General features: G+C 36.9%; 1 protein-coding gene across 1 annotated transcript in view; it reads right to left on the bottom strand.

Moving 5' to 3' along the window:
• The window catches only part of NCAM2 (neural cell adhesion molecule 2), a 237,798-nt gene extending 217,340 nt beyond the window's left edge, over positions 1 to 20,458 (bottom strand). Inside the window, exon 1 of the mRNA XM_037064838.1 lies at positions 20,216 to 20,458. Within this exon, the coding sequence (XP_036920733.1) occupies positions 20,216 to 20,458 (243 nt within the window). The remainder of the gene's footprint in view (positions 1 to 20,215) is intronic.
• Between the last annotated feature and the right edge of the window lie 676 nt (positions 20,459 to 21,134).

Here is a 21,134-nt window from a genome sequence, read left to right as displayed (position 1 = left end):
ATCACAGTGAAGTATTTTAATTAAGCATGTCTTTATTTTGTTGTTTATATAATTGTGGCATTTAACATCAAAGTTACCTGTAAAATCAGTTCAAAACACAATATTTAAAAGGCAATTTTACCCCTGAAAACTTCATATTGTTCATAACAAAATTTCATCTTCTAAGAATGAAAAGCAGCAAGGTGCTTGAGGGTTTATAGTGGGGTTTAGAAAACTGCATAGACTTTGTATTTGTCTGACTTCAATTTATCAACTCTAAACCAGACATTTTCAATCACTGTGGATTTTGGTGTTAATTTATTTTTCTTTCTAAGGAGAGTTAAAAAGTTTTCTTTCATATTGAAGGGAACTTATTCTTTTGGTTGGCTAGTGTGGACAGAAAATAAGATATTCTGCATTCTTCTGCTTTCCAGCCACTTTAATCTGGTCTCACTTTAGCACAGGTAATCAGAAAACAAACTTTCTAATCTAGACCAATGGTTATAAACTCTGGCTGGTCATTAGATTACCTGGACAACTTTTAAAATATATCCATGTGTGGGGCCTACCCTAGATCAATTTAAAAAAAGACTTGACCATTTCCAGGAGGAAATGGGAGTAGGGATGGTAAAAGGTAAAAGAGGTCAAACATAAGATGATGGAAGGAGATTTGATTTTGGGTGGTAAACACACAATACACTATACCGATGATATCCTAGAACTGTACATATAAAACCTGTGTAATTTTATTAACTAATGTTACCCCAGGAAACTGAATACAAACTAATTATTTTGAGAGAGGGTATATACATTAAAAAGCATTGCTCAAGTGGTTTATATGTGCATCTTGGAATTGGCACCATGGTCCCCATGCTATTTGGTTTACGTGTAAGAAAGGGTCTCTCTGACTTTCCTTGAATAGGACCTATCCCTAATTCTCTATTCTTTCTGTCACAAGTCTCCCTGACATATGTGTGCTTTGTGACTTGTTCTAGTGAACGGGATACTGCTGCAAGCCATTTACATTACCATCTTCTAATCAGTGTCTACATTCCACCAAATGGCCTAGACTATTTTTTTAAATAGTCTCAAGTACTTTTAAGAGAGGTTATCCCCAATGTCGGGACCATGTGTCAGGACCAAAGCTAAAGCCAGCTAAGTATAATATGGAGAAAAGATGCAAAGACTTACTTTCCAACATATTTTAATAGCAGAATAAATTCTCACTAACTGATTAGCCACAAACGTGTTTGCCTCTCTCTTTTTAAATATTTTATTTATTTATTTATTTGTTTGTTTGTTTGTTTTTTTGTTTGTTTTTAGACAGAGAGAAGGAAGGGAGAGAGAGAAGGAAAGAAACATCAATATGTAATTGCTTCTACTTGTCCCCTACTAGAGACCTGCCTGTAACCCAGGCATGTGCCCTGACTGAAAATCAAATGATCAGCCTTTTGGTTTGCAGTTCAGCACTCAGTCCACTGAGCCACACCAGCCAGGGTACATGTTATACTTCTTAGCACCAAACACATTTCAACTAGTAATAACTGAACTTCTGCTAAACTTTAGGAGCTATCATACTTTTTCTACAAAGAATTAATAATATTTTACATTTTTTCAAGGTGTAACTCTTATGTGGCCAGAAGTACCTATGCATTGTACATTATATCTTTCTGTAGTTCTAAGACATTATCTCTTTAATAAAAATATTGAACCTTTGGGACACTTCAACCACATCCTGCACTGACATTTATCACTTTGATTTTTTAAACTCTAAAAATATCTGCCCAATGGATTTTCTATATTTCTTTTAATATTCCTTGTTTTATCTCTCAATTGTATAAAGTATTCATTTACATTATTTATGATACCTTACCCGATAGTCTATTTGATTTTACTCCTTGAAATAGGAGGTCTAAATACACAGAGAACAATGTCTCTTCAATATATCTTTTCTTCAATCACCTCCCTTGCTATTCTCATTTTTTCTCCAATTGGCAAAGTGCTATTCACTTCCTATGTACTCCTTTCCCTTGCTGATCATTTCAAAAGCATGCCTGTGTTGCATGCCACAGAGTCAGCTCTGACTCCCGGTGACCACTGAATGAGTGATGTTCACTCTGTCCTTTTCTCAACAGCCCTGCTCAGCTCCTATAGACTTATACATCTATCACTTTTTTAAAAGTAGTCAATTCATCTCATATTTGATCTACCTCTTTTCCTGCTGCCTTCTATTTTTCAAAGCACTAACGTCTTTTGCATGGAACTTGCCTTCTCATAATGTGCCCAAAGTAGGACAGCTTCAGTTTTGTCACTTTTGATTCCTGCGATGAGTCAGACTTCATTTGTCATAGAACCACCTTGTCTTTCTGGTTCCAGGGTACCAACGGAGCTCTCCTTCAGCACCACGCTTCAGATAAGTCATTTCTTTTCCTATCAGTCATTTGCACTGTCCACCTTCGGCATCCATACACAGAAACTGGCAATAGGTGGGTGTGGGTGATCTCAGCCTTGGTCTCTAACATCTTTGTTCTTGGGGACCTTTCCTAAATTCTTCCATTTCTGTCCTTCTGCGTCTCAGTCTCCCTTGGTTTCTTGGTTGGAGTCTCCACTTGAATTGATGACAGAACCAAGGTAAAATAATTTTTTAACACTTTTGATATCTTCATCAAAAACCTTGATCAGCAAACACTTGTAGTTACACTTTGTACACACTGCCTTTGTATTCCTACCACCTGATGGAGTCCCAGGAATTAAGGGATGCTCAACAATTACGATGCGACGGCTAACTAAATGAATGATAACTTCTACGGTCTTTTTCTAAAATCCAGTCTGAAAATATCTCTGGATCTTTGCTTAATAATTTTAGCCTTCAAGCTCTCAACCTAGATTTCTAGGTAGAGCTCATTTATACAATTAGTAGTGTTTGATCTTCCTCCCTGAACCATCAGTAATGAAGACAGTTTTTTTAACTCTCTGGACCAAACTTTACTGATCAAAACACAAAATAATTGAAGCAGACATTGGTCAGCAGAATTATAAGAAAAATGCAAATTTTTGTACCAAATCCTAGCTTAGGTTAAAAGGAAAAGAGAAAAGAAAAGTTATATCAGAGCCTTTATTTCAGTTCCTTCAATCACCTGAAATAAACCCTTCACGACCTGGCAAGGGCTTCACTTGAATGGAGTTGGCAAGATTTCTGAAACAGCTTATCATTAGAGCCCTCTCCACCATCTGCCTTACCGCAGTGGGGTAAAGCGCATGTGACTTGGACGGCATAAATCTGGGTTACAGCTCAAACTCCATCACACGTCCTCGGAGAGGGTGGCCAAGTTAATTACCATATATGTGTTTTAATTGCATAATTTATTAAATATGGAAATTAACAGCCATATGCTAAACACTTCAAAGGACAACTTAGAAGTTTAAGTAAATAGGACTGGCTATAAAAATTGAAGATACAACACGATGTTTTTGCCATTGTTAGTATGGAGTAGTTAAGGTCTCTTCTTACAGACATCAGGCAGCTATGATTGTTTTAAGGTCATTAGAAATAATTTCGCCCTGCCTGGTGTAGCTCAGTGGATTGAGCGCGGGCTGCGAACCACACGATCGCGGTTCGATTCCCAGTCAGGGCACATGCCTGGGTTGCAGGCCAGTTCCCAGTTCCTGGAAGGGGACGTACGAGAGGCAACCATACATTGATATTTCTCTCTCTCTCTCTCCTTCCCTTCCCCTCTAAGATAAATAAATAAAATCTTTTAAAAAATTTAAAAAAAGAAATAATTTCCAAAAAATGCTATATATTTTCAAAAGCCTTTTTTTGGTATTGTCATTTTTTCTGGCATTTTAAAAGTCAGGTGACTTTCTGTTTTTGACTGGAGGTGTTTGGGACGCATAATGGTCCAAAGTGTCTTCTGGATTTATTAATATTCCTGCACAAAAATAGAATATCACAGTTTTCAGAGCACTTGCAGAACCTTTATATAGATTGCTTCAATAGAATCACTATAACAGAGTCCTGTAAGTGATCTGGTTCTGGCAGTGATCATTATCATGATAATGCCAATCATACTCTTATTTACAATAGGAAAAACCATTGTGCTATTTATAAAGCCCTTATTTGTGTCAAAATCTGTTCTAAAAGCTTTATAAATATTAACTCACCTTCATAGCCCTGTGAAATAAGTATGTAATTATTCCTATTTTTAAAAATAACTTGCCTAAATTGCTAAAAAAAACCTTAATAAGTAATAATATTTTACTGGGCACAGTTCATCCTAAAAGATAGGAGGATTCCCCAATGCCTCACAGGATTGATGTGGGAAAAATATAACATGGTCTATATAAAAGAATTTAAATGACAAATTGTTATAAATCACACAATTTTGCAGAAGAGTAATTGTAAGTCAAGAGACGATGTCACAATTAAGATCATCAGTGATGCAACCAGAACCAGGATCAAGGTTAAACATACTTTCAACCTCACCTACCTGGTTGTCAGGTAAGGGAGAAAAACTAAAGCATCTTTTCCACTGGATGGATATGCAACAATGTAGTACAAAAAATTTTGATTTTCTTTCAAGAAGGAATTGAGGCAGAATTGTAGATTTTTGTTTTAAAATATTTTGACAAATTAACCTGAAATATTTTTGCATATTGACATCATTTGAATAGTTAAAATCTCCTAAACTTTTGGGAGAAAACATTTGTGCTAGTACGCATTGCACTTTAGGTACGCATGCTACTACAAAGGGGAGTAATAGATTGTAATTCACAAAAGGGTAAAAAAATCTATTGGGTACTTGACATAGTCTTATTTAGAACAATTCCAGTCTCACTTTTAACACTGATTCAATTGAGGCATTTTGCATCATTGGACATCTATGTGTAGCTTAAACACAACTTCTAGGAGAAGCAAAAAGTCGTTGTGTTATCATGTAGGTGATGGTGTCATTTGTGTGTGTGCATGCATGAGGGAGAAATGAGAAAGGAGAGAGGCAGAAAGTTAGCTAAAGATTTTCTTAATTTCTCCAATCTCTGTTTGGACGGGAAAATGTGAGATTATCTAATTTAATTTACACATATGTATATGAGGTCTGTCCAAAAAGTATCCAGCCATGTACTATGAAAAAGAGAGACATTTACTGAAGAAGATACAAGATACAAGTAATGTTGTATATAGGACAATGATGCCTCAGAGTAGGCACTTTGGGACCTCACATGGTTCTCCTCATCACCATCTGCTGCCCCATCATGTTTTCCTGAATCTCATTAATGGTCTGAAATCTCTTCCCTTGCAAAGGTGATTTAGTTCTGGGAGAAGCTAGAAGTCATAGGGCACCACATGTGGGCTGCAGTGGGGCTGAGTCACCTGGGTGGTTTGATGCTTCATCAAAAAACTCTGCACGAGACGTGATACAGGAGTAGGAATACTGTTGTAATGAATCTGCCAATTACCAGTTGGCCATAGTCACAGCATTCTCAATCATCTGAATGGTTTCTGCAGAGGACTGTTCAAGCTTAACACAAAATTTGATGCAGAGTTATTACTCAACTAGCTCAGGCATGTTGAACGCAAAAGTAACACAGGACACATGCTCACTCAATGGTATCTACCACCCCACTGACTACTACAGTGAAGTCATCATTGTTAACACATGTGCATTCAATCTACTCTCCTTGGCTGTCAGATTACATCTATGGTGTGTAAACTGTTCTCTTTATATTAACAATGGCTGGGATTTTTCCAGACAGACATTCATATATAGATATAAGTCATATATAAGTCATATATGTCATATATATATACACACAAATATTTATGTATAAAATATATATCACATATATTTGATTTCAACTTATCTTAAATCTTAACGTCTAAAGTGCTAATCCATACATGTATTTAAATAAAATTGCATGTATTTTATGTATTAGGATATTTTCATTTTAAGTCTACAATATCTCATAGGTAGACTCATCAATGAGACAGTATGCTTTCATGGAAGAAAAAATTCCCAACATTTTGGGAATCAGTGACAGAATTTTAGTCCTGAATGGCTACTAATTTTATGACATCACGTAAATGTTGTAAAGGTGGTTTGATAATTTGATGACGTTTGATACCTGCCAATTCAGTGATTAAAAACAGAAAACTTTACATTTTATTAATAGGACCCTACCATCTATGGCAACAGTGAACCATTGTTAAGAATAGTCGATAATTAATTTTTATGGACATTTGCTGGCTACAAAGCGTAATAACCCACATATACATTATGGGTAGCAGGCTGTGCCTACTGTCTCTACCATCAACCACATATTCTCCCTCCTAGAATACTCTGCTCCAGGTGGCTCCTTGGACTGGCATCGCCTGAAGATGGTGGTAGAGGCGTACGCCCTCTCCCTTCTCACGCAGAAACATTTTAGTTTTTAATATGGGTTGCAAATGCCTTAGGGAAAAATTCTTCACCAACCCTTTTATCCCTGAGCTTGCTAATATCCAAATTTACAGTTTGAATAAATATTTAATTTAAAGAACAAACATTGTAGTGGCAAAGCTAAAGAAGATCAGGGAGCTCTATGCATCTCTCTCTTTTGTACACTGCAAACCCCCCAGTTTATTGTTCAATAAATGCTGATAACATTAGGAAACATTCTCATATGAAGGAAATTGGGAATCTAATTTCATTTAGTCCAATTGTATCTGGAGATTACAAATGCTTCCATTATCTGTTGTAATGACCCAGCAAGAGGAATTGCTCTGAGAAAATTATGCCATGTGATTGAAGCCTTTACCAGCATTATAACACATATTTGAGGAGCGGCCACTTTGTAACCCTAGCAAATTAAGGCAAACACGTCTCAGAACGTCTAGGTGCTAGCATTTGGAGAAAAATGGCCATTGTATTGAACCTCTTTACAAAAGAGACTACTACCCTAATGGTTGTTGCTAAAATGAATAAAGATTCAATTTTTACATTTTACCCTTTTGAAAAGTGTAAAGGTTTCATGTACACCTGAACCATGGGGAAGGGTCTAGTCAAGGAACAGACATAAAGAACCCATGGACATGGATAACAGGGTGGGCATTGACTGTGGCAGTGGGGAGGAAGCAGAGGACAGCAACGGGTGAAAACTGGGACAACTGTAATTGAAAAGCAATAAAATAATGTAGACTTCAGCTAACAAATGATAATGATAAGAGGAAAAATATTGAAATACCCCTATTTAATTAAAAACAAAAACTTACTTTTAAAGTTAGATTTAAACTAAAAGTTCACAGTTATAAGCATTTCTCATTTCATCTTGATCTACTTCCATATTTTCATATACAATAATAGATTTGGTCTTCTATGATTATCATGCTCAAAAATAAACTCTAGTCCATAATTAAAAGGCAATTTTTAAAATTTTCAATGCACAGTGTCAGAATACCCTTGGCTAAGAAAACTTAAATGTCATTTTAAAGAAAAGAAAATGAGATCAATTAGTTTTCTCATGTTTTGTCCATATGATCAATTCTTATGACAAACTTCTACAGCAAATGAAGGAAACTAATATCCACTGTGAGAATCTATCATGATGATGTGGTTTTTAGCTTTAAGGATTAAAATGTATTGAGCAAAATATTTCAAAGGAATGGGAGATCCTTCAAAGGCCTTGCCCTTTATTTTGTATTATCTATAATTTAGCCTTAATAATTCCTAATACTTCCAAGCAATGTAAAACATAAATATCATTTAAGAAACCCACCTTAAACCATGATTCTATTGTATAATTTGACAAATTACATTTAACTATTTTTTTCATTAATGCTTTTTATTAGGATAATATTATAGAACAGACAATCACATTTACTTTTAATGAACATTTCTTGAAAGACAAGTCTGAAGTTACTATGGAGAGCAGTAAACCTTAAACTGATTCCTCCCCGGTATTGCCTGTGCTCTGCTAGGGGTGAGGGAAGGAGTACACAAAACAGATATTCTTAATCTGGGAGAAAAGCCTGCATGTAAACATAATCTCGGGGCTGTAAAGTAAGCCAAAGTATCATGCAAAGAAAAACTTTGTCAGGGGTTAAAAAGTGGGGTTCTTAATTACGCAGGAATTGAAAATTCTACCCCTGAGTTTAAGTGTTAGAAACAGAAAGCAGCAATCACAATGTCCATAACTAAGTCATATTTCCTATGTTATATATAAATATGCCAAGGGTTTTATGTTCTAACTGCCTACTGACAACACTGCTACAGAAAGAAGTTAGGACGTTTTTTCAGAAATTCTAATAATAAAAAATCTTGGAAAATTTCTGAACCACAGTGACAATATGATCTGATCCCTCAGAGTTCTCTGCAGGATTAAACACTCCACTAAGTGGAATGCCTGACTAATGAAAGGATTATGGAATTAGGTTGTCATGCCTATTACAGCTATATTAGTTCTGTTTATTCTCCGGAAAATACCAACCATATGTCTCCAGAAATAGGACTAAATATCAACCAGTAATTAATGACTTGAAAAGCAAAGAAACCAAGAATAGAAACATAAAAAGTGAGCAGAATTCTAAGTTTAACAGGTTTGGCCTTAAGGAGAAAAATTCTTTTAAAAGAAAAAAATCAGAAAAACAGAAATACTGAAAATGGACAAATAAGGTAGAGAAAGTGTTCTAAACCAGGACTGTATACTTCACTCTAGCTTTTCAACTCTGTCAAAGTGCCTGGGTTAAAGATTCTTAATGACATTGTGGGTAACACGGAAGGCATGAAGACTTCAAATTTCATTTGTAATATGCACACACACACACATACACAGAGTGGTCTTTGTAGCTACTGCTTGAAGCTGAAAGTTTGCTATTATTAGATACATTTATAGGTCACAATATGCTGTGACCCAAAACAATAAAGGGTTTTATAAACACTACAGTGTCATAAGCTTAATTCCAAAGTTTCCCAGTTTAACAGACTTTATTTTGAAAATGTGTACAGATGTAGAAACAATAATCTTTCATTTACATCAAAAATTATTCCATCTGAGCATGTTCCTCATTTTTTAAGTTATAAATTATGCAGTTTCGTAAATAAAGGTAAAACTACTAAATATAAATATAAAGATATATTATTTTGAAAGTAGATTTCTCTCATCAAAACCAACACTTTCACCTATTAGCTGTACATATTCCTTAGATATGAAACCAAAATATATTTTTATTGTTCTTCAAGTACAGTTGTCTCCATTTTCACCCCCATCACGTCCCCCACCCCTGCCGCTCCTAACCCCACCTCCCAGCCTCAAACCTACCTGCTTTGCCTTTGTCCATGTGTCCTTTATACATGTTCCTTGATAGCCCTTCCCCAATTTTCCTCCATTGTACCTCTCCCCACTCGCCTCTGACTACTGTCAGTTTGTTCTTTATTTCAGTGTCTCTGGTTGTATTTTGCTTGATTCTTTTGTTGATTGGGTTCGACTTATAGGAGAGATCATATGGTATTTTTCTTTCACCACCTGGCTTATTTCACTTAGCATAAAGCTCTCCAGTTCCATTCATTCTGCCGCAAAAAGTATGAACTCCTTTCTTTCTGCTGCCTAGTATTCCATTGTGTAAATGCACCATAGTTTTTTATTCAATCCTTTACTAAAGTACACTTATGTTGCTTCCAGAACTTGGCTATTGTATGTTTAGGTGCTATAAACATTGGGGAGCACAAGTTCTTTATAATTGGTGTTTCAGGATTCTTAGGGCATCATCCCAGCAGCATTCCCTTTGGTCCATAGCCTTGCTGGCCCCTGTTTGTTGATTTGTTTATGGTGGCCATTGTGGGAGGTGAGAAGTGGTATCTCATTGTGCTTTTAAATTGCATCTCTTTGATGGCTGGTGATGCTGCACATTCTCTCTCATGTCTCTGGGTCCTTTGTATGTCCTCTCTTTGGGAAAGTGTCTGTTCAGATATTTTGCCTATTTTTTAATTGGGTTGTTTGTCTTCATGGAATGCATTTTTTATATGCCAACAATGAAATATCAGAATCAGAAATCAGGAGAATAATCTCATTTGCTGTAGCAACAAGAAAAATAAAGTACCTAGGAATAAATTTTACCAAGGAGGTAAAAGACCTATACTCAGAAAACTACACAACACTGAAGAAAGAAATGAAGGAAGACACAAATAAATGGAAACATATACCATGTTCATAGACTGGAAGAATTAATATAATCAAAATGCCCATATTACCTAAAGCAGCTTATAGAATCAAGCAATACCTATTAAAATACAAATGACATATTTCATAGAAATAGAACAAACATTTAAAAATTTATTTGGAACTATGAATGGCCCTGAACAGCTACATTAATTTCAAGAAAGAAACAACAGCTCTGGCTGGTGTAGCTCAGTAGATTAAGCACGGGATGCAAACCAAAGTGTCATCAGTTTGATTCCCAGTCAGGGCACATGCCTGAGTTGCAAGCCGAGTCCCTCAGTGGGGGCCACGTGAGAGGTAACCACACATTGATGTTTCTTTTCCTCTCTTTCTCCCTCCCTTCCTCTCTCTCTAAAAATAAATTTAAAAAATAAAGTATACTTTTAAAAAAGAAAGAAAAACAATATAGAACAAATCATAATACCAGATATTAAACTATATTACAGGCCCACTGTAATGAAAACAGTATGGTACTGGCATATGAACAGACACATAGACCAATGGAAAGGAATCAAGAGTCCAGAAATAAACCCAAGTCTCTATGGTCAGTTAATATTCAACAAAGGGAGCAGAAGCATAAAATGGAGCAAAAATAGCCTGTTCAACAAATGGTGTTGGGAGAACTGAACAGCTACATGCAGAAAAATGAAACTCAACCACCAATTTATACCATACACATCGATAAATCCCACAAAATGTTTTTTAAGGAGGACCACTATTGAAAACATATGAAAAAGCTTTCATTTTATCTTATTGGGTTTAGCAACTGCCTATGTTGCATATCTATTATCTAGCTAAACTTTCATTTATTAGATATTATATAGGTACTGATTTTATTGCTATCCTATCTCATGGAAAAGAAAACCTATAAAGTGCCTTAATAAGTACCTTCACGTTTATGAAAGACTAAGTATCATAAAGGAGAACTGAATTGATCTCAATCCATTTTACTTACAAATGAGTATGGAAAGAGCATTGTGTAACAAAAATCTGTTAATTATTTTAACAGAGGACAATTTTTTTAAAAGCAAATAGTCTTTTATGTTGCTTTATTAGCATAATTTTAAATAAATGCATTATTTCAGAGCACTGACTGCCTACTTAAGAGTCAAATCCCTTTCATATTTACAAGAAAAGCACTAATACATAAGATATATTATATATAATATATATACTAATATGTATGTTAGTATATATACTTTATATAGTATATACTAGTATATATACTCATTATATATTATATATTATATATATACTTATATAATATATATACTAATATATAAGATAAATTATATATAATATTAATATAATATATTATCTTACATATACTGATATATAAGAAATATATAAGATATATTATAAGATTATAACCACATGATATCATATAACTGTAATATTATAATATGTAGTTATAATATATATCATAACAATATATTATAATATATAAGATTATATAATATATAATCTTATATAAAATATGATTGCAATTTTATATATTATGTATTATATTATATATTATCTTGTATGTGCTATATAAGATAAATTATATATAATATATAATGCTATATAATAAATTAGATAATATATATCATATATAATTTATAAGATATAAAAAGCATCAAGCATAGAAACCTTCAGATAAGAGGAGCACCTCTATTATTTAATGTATTAACACTGATACACTTATAGATAACTATGAATTATCCACCACAGAAATTGAAATATTACATAATTAGTGTTCTCCAAATTTAATGTTTACTACAGAAAAAGCACCCACCCCCAAATAACTAGATAATATATCACTATGACCAATGCTAGAGAGATAACATCTTATGGAGTTTCAAAACTAGAGGGGACTTAAAAAAATACACATGCACACACACATAGGCTAGCAAAAGTAGGTTTTGAGTTGGTTCATATGGAAAACAATGCAATAATTAATAATGCAATAATTATACTCAATAACACAATAATTAACCCTGTGTTTCACATACTCATAACTGTAAACCTACTTGTGCCCATACCCCTGTGTGTCTTGGTGTGTATATATATATATATATATATATATATATATATATATATATATATATAATGTGTGTGTGTGTATGCAGTGACATTTATATATATATGCCATATATATGTATATTTATATAAGTGGATACATATTTATATGTAAATAGATATGTCCAAAAATGTAGCATACTGACATATGGTAAGGGTTAGATAAGTGTTTTGGAATAAATGAATAATTGCCTTGAAAAAAGTGTGCTGTACTATCTATCTGAATATATCAGGAGCCAGTTCTGGAATATGAATCACATTTATTATTGTTTTGCACTTCGATGCATAGCTGGTGAATGTGATCCCCAAGGTTATTTCTTTGCAGCCAGCTTGTTTTGGCAATCCCCTTGCACAGTATTTCTGACTTTTTTACTTGCATACGCATTTGAAAAATCAACACACATCCCAGAATTTATCTTGCAAATTAGTGATTTTCAACCTGACTGAATATTCACATCTTCTTAACAGGTTTTTTTAACTCCCAGTACCTGGGACCAGCCCCAGAAATTTCAATTTAATTGGTTTGGGGTAGGGCCTGAGCACTGGGCTGAGGATTACATCTAAGATTTTTAGGTGGCTGACATTCCACAGCCATCCTCAGGATGACCTGAGCTAGAAATTTCAAAATGAGATGACCCCAGGGTAGTAAAGGCTCCGCATACCAAAGTAACAACCCAAACATTTGGCCCAAAGTATGCTTCCTCTTATTTTGTCCTGGTTTTTCCATGTGCTTGGACTATTTTTCTTCTAGTCTTCAAATGAAGAATCAACATAGACACTACCACCAGGAAGCCTTCCTTGATCTCTCACCTTGATGATCTTAGATGGGATTAGGTTTGCCTGTAATATGCTTCTATAATATCCTTTACAAATCCTAAAAATAGTACTTATTTCACTGTATTAAAATGACCTGTTTTCTTGAGTCTAATACTCAAGAAATTATTATTAATGATTACTAATAATTATTATTAATAATTTATGAGTGGTATTATCTTAGTCATCACCTTATCTCTAGAATCCAACTGTACACAGTGAGCAGCCAATAAACAATATAGAATATATGAATAAATTTAATGTTTAATAATCTTAGTAATGCTAAATAGCACTTAAATCAAGGTATTTAAAATATATCTACTATAACTCTGGCTGGTGTGGCTCAGTGGACTGAGTGCTGGGCTATGAACCAAAGGGTTGTCTGTTCGATTCCCAGTCAAGGCACATGCCTGGTTCCCAGCTGGGGGCATATGAGAGGCAACCACACATTGATGTTTCTCTCCCTCTCTCTCTGCCTACTTTCTCCTTTCTCTAAAAAGGAATGAATAAAAAAATCTTTAAAAAATATATCTACTATAAACATTCATGTTACAGACAACGAAAATTATTTTCTACTTAGAATGCAGACAAAATCTGACAAAATTAATTTGGTGACCATTTTACACTATACATAGGGCACAAAAAGGTCGATGGTGTACTTAACTGCAAAGCTGCAATGTTATAGTCACAGGTCATTGTCCCAGTTAATTTACATAATGAAAAGGGAATTGTCAAACTTGGAGCACACCAGCCACATTTCAATACAGAACACTGAAAATCTGGGTCATGGTCTGTTTGTTCCCCCAGTCAATAACATATTCAAAGTATAATTCACCACATAGATTCACAGGAGTGATTAGCTGCCTTGGTATTTTGCTGAAGAAGTTTTCAAGCAAAACACCCTAAATACATGCTTCCATATTATTTAATTTGAAGCACCTAAAGACATACAACATGCTTACTTAGCAGGTTTATCTAAGATGGTAAAAATGAGCTTTTTGATTTTTGGTTGAGCTAAAAATGCAACCTTTAAAAGGACTGCTTAGGGATTTATCTACATGACTCTCATTAACACTGATGGATAACAGGCCATTTAAATTCTTTCTTGAATAATGAAAATGCATTCTTTAGAGCCCTTGTACCAAAGCACTCCCCTTATGAAATAGGGCAATCCTTAAAAAATGCCAGCACAATTGGTTCAATGTTAATGTTTTAGAATTCTTTAAAAAAATAACTAGAAGGAGCAGTAAAATCCATGCTTGAAACTTTAAAAATAATGATTTGGCATTTAAATGGATTCCATTAATTATTTTTATTATTAATATGTTTGAATATAAATAAGATTATAGAGAATAATGTGATAATATAACCTCCAGCCTGATTTAATAAATGTTAACATTTCTCCATGTTTACTTCATATATATATATATATATATATATCATGTTATATATTTGAGATAGAAAATGTTGCAGACAAAAGTGAAGCCCCTGCTCCTGCCAGATTCCAGTCCTTTCCCTCCTTCCTCAAACACCATCTGATACCGTGTATCCTTCATGTTTATGTTTTTGTTACACATTTCTACACGTGCATGTGTCCAAACAGTGTATAGCTTTCTTTGGTATTTTTAAAAACTTTAAGAGAAACTGTATTTTGCATACTGTACATGTCATTCTTCTGGGATTCTTTACACTTAATGTTGTTTTCGAAATGTATCCCTATTGTTTCATGTGGAGCTAAGTCATTTTTTTAAACAATGTATATTTTCATGTTTTATGAACATGTCACAATTTATCCAGTTTCCCCCTCAGTTCTTACCAGTTTTTCTGTATTGGAAACTGCAGCAAATTTTTGCGATTGTGTGTCCCTATAACTGATACAAAGTTTTATCGTGTCTTTGTTCTTATTTTAAGGGACTATGGAGTGTACACGTATTCACACACATGTAAAACATAACCAGTACTCCGGCACAATAGGTGCTTCAATGACTGAGGACAAAAGATGAAGTTATTGACACTCTTGCTCATGTGACTCATGTCCAATTTTACTAAGCATCACCAGGATGACCCGCCAAACTTTTTTTGAATTTTTGTAACAGATACTCATTATATATCTGGCAATGCATACATATGTTACAAACATTAACTTATCTTGTAATAGCCCTATATAGTAGATTGTTATCAATCTGATTTACAGATGGCAAAACTGAGGCCTGGAGGAATTAAGAAACTTTTCCCAAAGGCCACACAGGTAAATAAGTCAGGGTTTGAACTCATGACTGCCTGGCACTAGGCTTCATACACATGAGTACTGTACTATTTTGCCCCACTGACTTGTCATTGTGTCATTGTCCTCAGGGAGTCATGCATGAGAGACTCTTCTATGACCTCTCTGTGCAAATTAACCTGCAGACTTCTCCACTGCCACCTCCAGGGGGTGCCGATCAACAGAAGCCAACGTGCGTGGTGCCCCTGGAGTTTCGAGCACCCAGTTGTGAAGGTGTGTGTGCACCTCTGAACTGGCTTGGGGGTGAGGATGGGTCCCATCACCACCTGTTCAGTATCAAAGATTTGATGTCTTCCCGCCTGATTTACATCCATGACAGACTTCCCCTTGTGAAATGTAAAATAAGGCTTTAACTCAATTTTATGGCTTAAAAATGTCTAATTACAAGAATGACTGTTATACACTGCACTAGTTGCTGAAGCCTAGGGCATTGTATAACAACGGTCGCATGTTGGGTGGGGCACTGAATGGTGGTTAACAAATGCTGAGGGAAGGAAGAGGAAACCTATGTACAAAGACTGAAACATGGTCCACAGTCACAACAGGGACTGGAAGACAGAAGAGCCTTGATTCACAGTGTTCTCCCTCACCCCAGGGGTGGTTTGAGCAGAGAATGAAAGTACTGCAGGACAGCACCCGACGTGAACTCAGCTAAGGGAACAAGAAGCTGCATTATTCTTGGGAGCGCATTTTCATTCAGGGCTCTCACGGGTGGTGTGATCCTTCATGGTGTTTTGTGCAAGAACAGAACCCAGCCCGCACTGCACAGAGAGTCTGCAGCACAGAGCAAAGCCCCTGCACACAGGGCAAGACCCCGGCTTGAACAGACACTTCCTTGGCTCACAGTGTGAAGCCGTAATGCCATCTTTCTTTACTGGGACTCCGAAGGGGAGTGTGTAAGTAGTCATCAGTGAATAAGAAACAAAAAAAAAAGACTTGTGATGAAGGTTTTAATTACTTGCCTTTAAAAGCCGAAATTTAGCAGGGGAGTGTAGGATTCAAACCAATACTCTTTAGTTAGAAAAGCGAACAAAATAAATGTCCTAACAAGGAGTCCTAATGCCAACTGTTCACAGAAAGAATTGCAACCTATTGTACTTCATAATGTGACCCTGAATGTAAGAATAAAATACAAGTAATAATAATAATAATAAAAGTGATACTTTATTTTGTATTTTTTCATTCATTTTCACTATTAGAACCAGACAGTGAAATTAAGAAAAGCACAAAGGGCAGACCTTTACTGTTTTGGCTTGGGAGCACCTAGACCTGGGGTGACCGCAGACTGCCCCCTCTGCTGTGTGGCCCTGAATAGCTTGGTTAATGGCTCTGACTGCAATCCCCCTACTATAAAATGGGGAATATAACAATTCTCTTACAGGAAAATTAAAGGTAGCTTGAGTGATGCGCATAAGCTAATATCTATTTACTTATTTATATTTATTTACTTATTTATTGTTCTTCTCTCCAAATATCAACTACAAGGAATGTGCACAGACATGGCAGCAATTGGAGGGAGCACCCACCACACACTAGCATCCATGTGCACAGACACGGCCCGAGGAAGCCTAGGGAAGTGAACTTTCTTAACTACTTCAGCCACACCTGCTCTGTCTCTTGCCCTGGTGAGTTGTGCCGGATCATATTGTGGCCTGTGTCTTTGGACACAGACACAACATCCGCCCAGATCAGAGGCAGCTCAGGCCCCATCCTCACACCTCTGCGCTGGTCCAGACCTCTACCTTGATCCACTGGATCTCACCTCTTGATCCGGGAGTGGAGGACTTGGGAGCACACTCCTCCTGCCAGAGCCTGACCCAGAACTGCACCATTCCCCGAGGCTCTAGTCCTGCTAGGCCTTTCCAGGGTGGGGGCTTCTGAGGAGGTGTGTCTAAGGTCTCTCTTAGCACACAAGCTGCATATGATGGGCAGGCAAGGCACAAAGAGGAAACTCCATTGGGCAGTTCCAACAAAGCGGGGAGAAGACACTTTCCTCCGTTCCCATTTTGTTCCCATCCCACTCTCGCTCACGCTCCCCCGGAACCTGCAATGCCTCATCCCCATGGTACCTCCCCGCTGAGGCCTCCCCAAATCCTCTGCGCCCCCGCCAGTCTCCCTCAGCTCTTCAAGCTTTTTTACACATCCTCAACCCTGCCTAGCATAGTGATTTAGACAAATTACTCAGGAAGATCTTGTTATTAAGGTGTGATAGCTGAGTAACACCTTTTAAATCTGCTCAATCATTGGATGAGTTCCAGAAATGCCTGGTAAAGGTTTGGAAAACTATCTAAAAAGAACTGAAAATGAATCATAATCCCACACAAGTCTGGTAGCTGTTACTTTAAGCTCAATATGAGAGGGGAAACCTCTAAGTATAGATATGACTGCATACAACATAGATTTCTTTACAGTAAGTTTTTCTTTCCCACTTACGTTTTTTGACATTGATAATTACAATACAATATTCTAGCTCTAATTATGAACTCAATCATTATTTCTTCTGAGACAGAAACATTTACATGTTGCAAATGAAATTCAAAAGTGAAAGCCTCAACTTCTCAATATGTATAATTTTATGTGTACAATTTTTAATATGAACCGAATCACTTAAATCCCAGAAACATTTTCCTCCTGTTTTTAAAAACTGTCATCTTTTATAAAGCTATTTGATTTTATGTGGCACAATTATATCCTACACCTTTCCAAAAACCCAAACTTCCTACAGACTTAATGTATCTTAAGGTGTCCTAAGAGAGAAAACACAATTGTTAACATTTTCTTCTTCATGTAAATATAAAAATTGATAGTGAGTTTGACCAATTTTATTATACAGGCAGATAAAACAAATAGGCCACCAAACAAATAAAAAGAGTTTCAGGATATCTAAAAATCTATATTAAAAAACTGCATAACAATCATTAAATGCCCTTGACCAAGACCTGTGTGTGCGGCCTCCCCTACCTCTTAATGAAAAAGTGCCTGAGATCTAACAGGTCCCCTAAGGAAATCCCACCCCACATGTTGAAATCTGGTATACATTCCAAAGCATCCATTTCATATATTTGGAAAGAACATTCTGTAAAAGAATAAACTTTCTAGATTGACTAAACATTGTCACTGTCAATAACTGAGAATCTGAAAATCTTAAAAATGTTAAGTTGTTGCATGATGAAACACTAACACTTCTGTCCCATATTTCTAATTGTAATATATATATATATCATCTGAAAACTAAGATTTAACCCATTGAAACAGAGCATATCTTCCCCAAACCTTTGTCCAATTTCTGCAACCACCCATGGGGGACCACTTCAACTTTGCTGTATCTTTTCGTCTGTGTGTGCAGGCACTTGCTCTGAGAAGGCTCCCCTTTGCAGGGGGAGTTAGGTAGTGAGCCGACCCGTCCGGGCCTTTGCCTCGGGGCTGCTGGGGTGCCCTGCTCGAGGAGGCAATCTTCTCAGGGAAGACAGGGATGGTGCCCTGTGGAGTATGCACGTGGCAGCCACACCTTCCCTTTGACAGAGCAATAGGAGGAGGGCACTGGAGCCGCACAGCAGTGGGCTCTAACTCAGGCTCTTCCGTGCACTGGGTGTGGGATGCCGCTGTGCTCCCTATACAACTCCGTTTTCTTCATCGACGCATTGGAACTACCGGGCGGACCTGCCTCCCAGAGAGTTCATGAGGGTTAATTATTTATGAAATGCTTGCTGTGGTGCCTGGATTAGCTCTTGCTCACGCTATCCTGATTCTTAGCTAAATTGGCCTTTTCTCACACCAAACTTCCCACGTAGCATCGCAAAGAATTTAACCACTTACCCACAAAGAGGTCTGGGAATTGTCCTAGGCTAACAGTATAATTTCAAGCAGGGCCTGGCCCTTCCAGAAAGACCAGCAGCATGATTTAGGGCGGGAGCTCGGGTCATGCCCAGAGACTGGAGAAGAGATCAGCCAAGAATATGTACTGGAGCTCCAATAAAAACCCCAAACAGAAATTTCAGCCAGCTTCTCTGACTGGCAATGTTTTGTCTGTATTGTCATATACTGGTGCTGGGAAAGTAACATGTCCAACTCCCCAGGGAGAGGACGGTGGAAGCTCTGGACTTACTGCACATCTCTCGGATGCTGCCCTTGGAGGTCGCTGCCCTGGGTGCTGCTTCCCTTGGTTAATTTTAACCTGTAGCCTTTCCCTGTAATCACTGTAGCCACGAGTATAATTGTTTTCAGGGAGCTCTGTGAGCCCTAGCAAATTACTGTATCTGAGGATGGCTTTAGGGGACCCCCCTCCAAACTTGCAGTTGGTACCAGGAAAGAGAGTGGTCTTGTGTGAACTCTAAATGTCATTTAACCTCAACTCTTACAATTGGTTTCAGGTAAGGGTCACACTGGGGTCATGCCCCTAAACCTTTGAAGTAGGTTCTCCTCAAGTACACCTAAATTTGTCCTGGTCTTACTCAAGAACTCAAGTACATGCATATTAGGTATATCTCAGAATAACTAGACCCCAGAATTCTCCGGGTCTGAATTCAAATGAAAATAAACAGCTAGTGTCTCCCCAGGTGAGTTTAAACAATGTATGTAATTATTTGCTACCTTGAAAGAGTATAAAAATTCCATTCTTTGCACCTCACTTTTCTGTCATTATAAAGACATCACTTACAACCAGAAAAAAAACCCTGCTCATTCAAAATGGTTAATGATGAGTTGGCTGTGTCGGGGGGGCGAGACTTTGATTTGAAATTATTCAAAGTGATCGTAATGAAACTATGTTCTAATATAAATCTCTCTATTATCCCAGTGTGAGCCTGCTGAGAGGAAAATGTATTTGTCCTTTTTAATGACAAGACTATTTTCCTTTTCTTCATCCCATTTTGTGAGAAGTGACCCTACATGCCTTTTGGCGGTTTCCTGTAATTGGCTCTGATGCCTCCTGACATGAGCAGATGAATCTGTCAGTTTTGTACATTTTGTTTTGAGCAAAGAGCTGAGCAGCAGCTGATGGCACACAATATAAGGGGAAAGGCCAATGCAGGCTTGCCTGCCGATGCCTGCCATTTGCTGAGCATATTCGAAAGACAGCATGACAGAAGGTGCCAGCCTGGACTCTTGAGGGCTGACCTTGAGCTCGGACATGAGAGCATCTGTCATGTGGACACACAGGTTAGACCCAACATGGGAAATTAACAAGGGAAGTGTCAGTGGGTCAGAGGCCCTGGTAAAGCAGGAAGCTGCTCGGCTTCTTCTCCTGTGCACCCTCCCATCTCTCATCCCAAATGCCAAGCACAGACCTACCATGGCCACTTCTGTTACCTGTAACTCACTTTTCACTGAAACACATTCGTCAGGCACTGGGCTAGAGGCAGCACATATTCGTATTCTCATTTACTTGCCACCCTATCCTCTAGGTCAACAGCATCGGGTCAGAGGGACCCGTGTTAAAGTGCTGACCCTGACACTTAACCAGCTGTGTCACCTTCGAGAGGTTTACTGGTTTATAAACGAGGCAAACACTGCCTACTTGAAAATGTTGCTAGATGATTAATTGAGAAAGCGTTTGTAGAGTGTCCGGCTCCCAGTAAATACTGGTAAATGTAAATGAAAGCTTTGTCATTAACAGCCCTATGAAGAAAGCATTTTTTTAGATCATGAAACTGGGTTTAGAGGAAGTTAAGTAATTTTTCCAAGGTCTGTTCTGACTTTCTTTGCAAAGTATTCACTACCGTAAGGATGATGCTTTTGTTTACATGGTACATTTAATAAATCAAATCAGAAATATGTTTATTTAAAGGATCTTTCTGAAGTTTAGTAG

This window comes from Sturnira hondurensis, unplaced genomic scaffold (assembly GCF_014824575.4).
Source record: "Sturnira hondurensis isolate 20B ecotype Veracruz unplaced genomic scaffold, ASM1482457v3 Scaffold0015596, whole genome shotgun sequence".
Taxonomy (NCBI): domain Eukaryota; kingdom Metazoa; phylum Chordata; class Mammalia; order Chiroptera; family Phyllostomidae; genus Sturnira; species Sturnira hondurensis.
The sequence above is the reverse complement of the archived record's forward strand: the minus strand, read 5'-3'. Positions and strand labels throughout refer to the sequence as shown.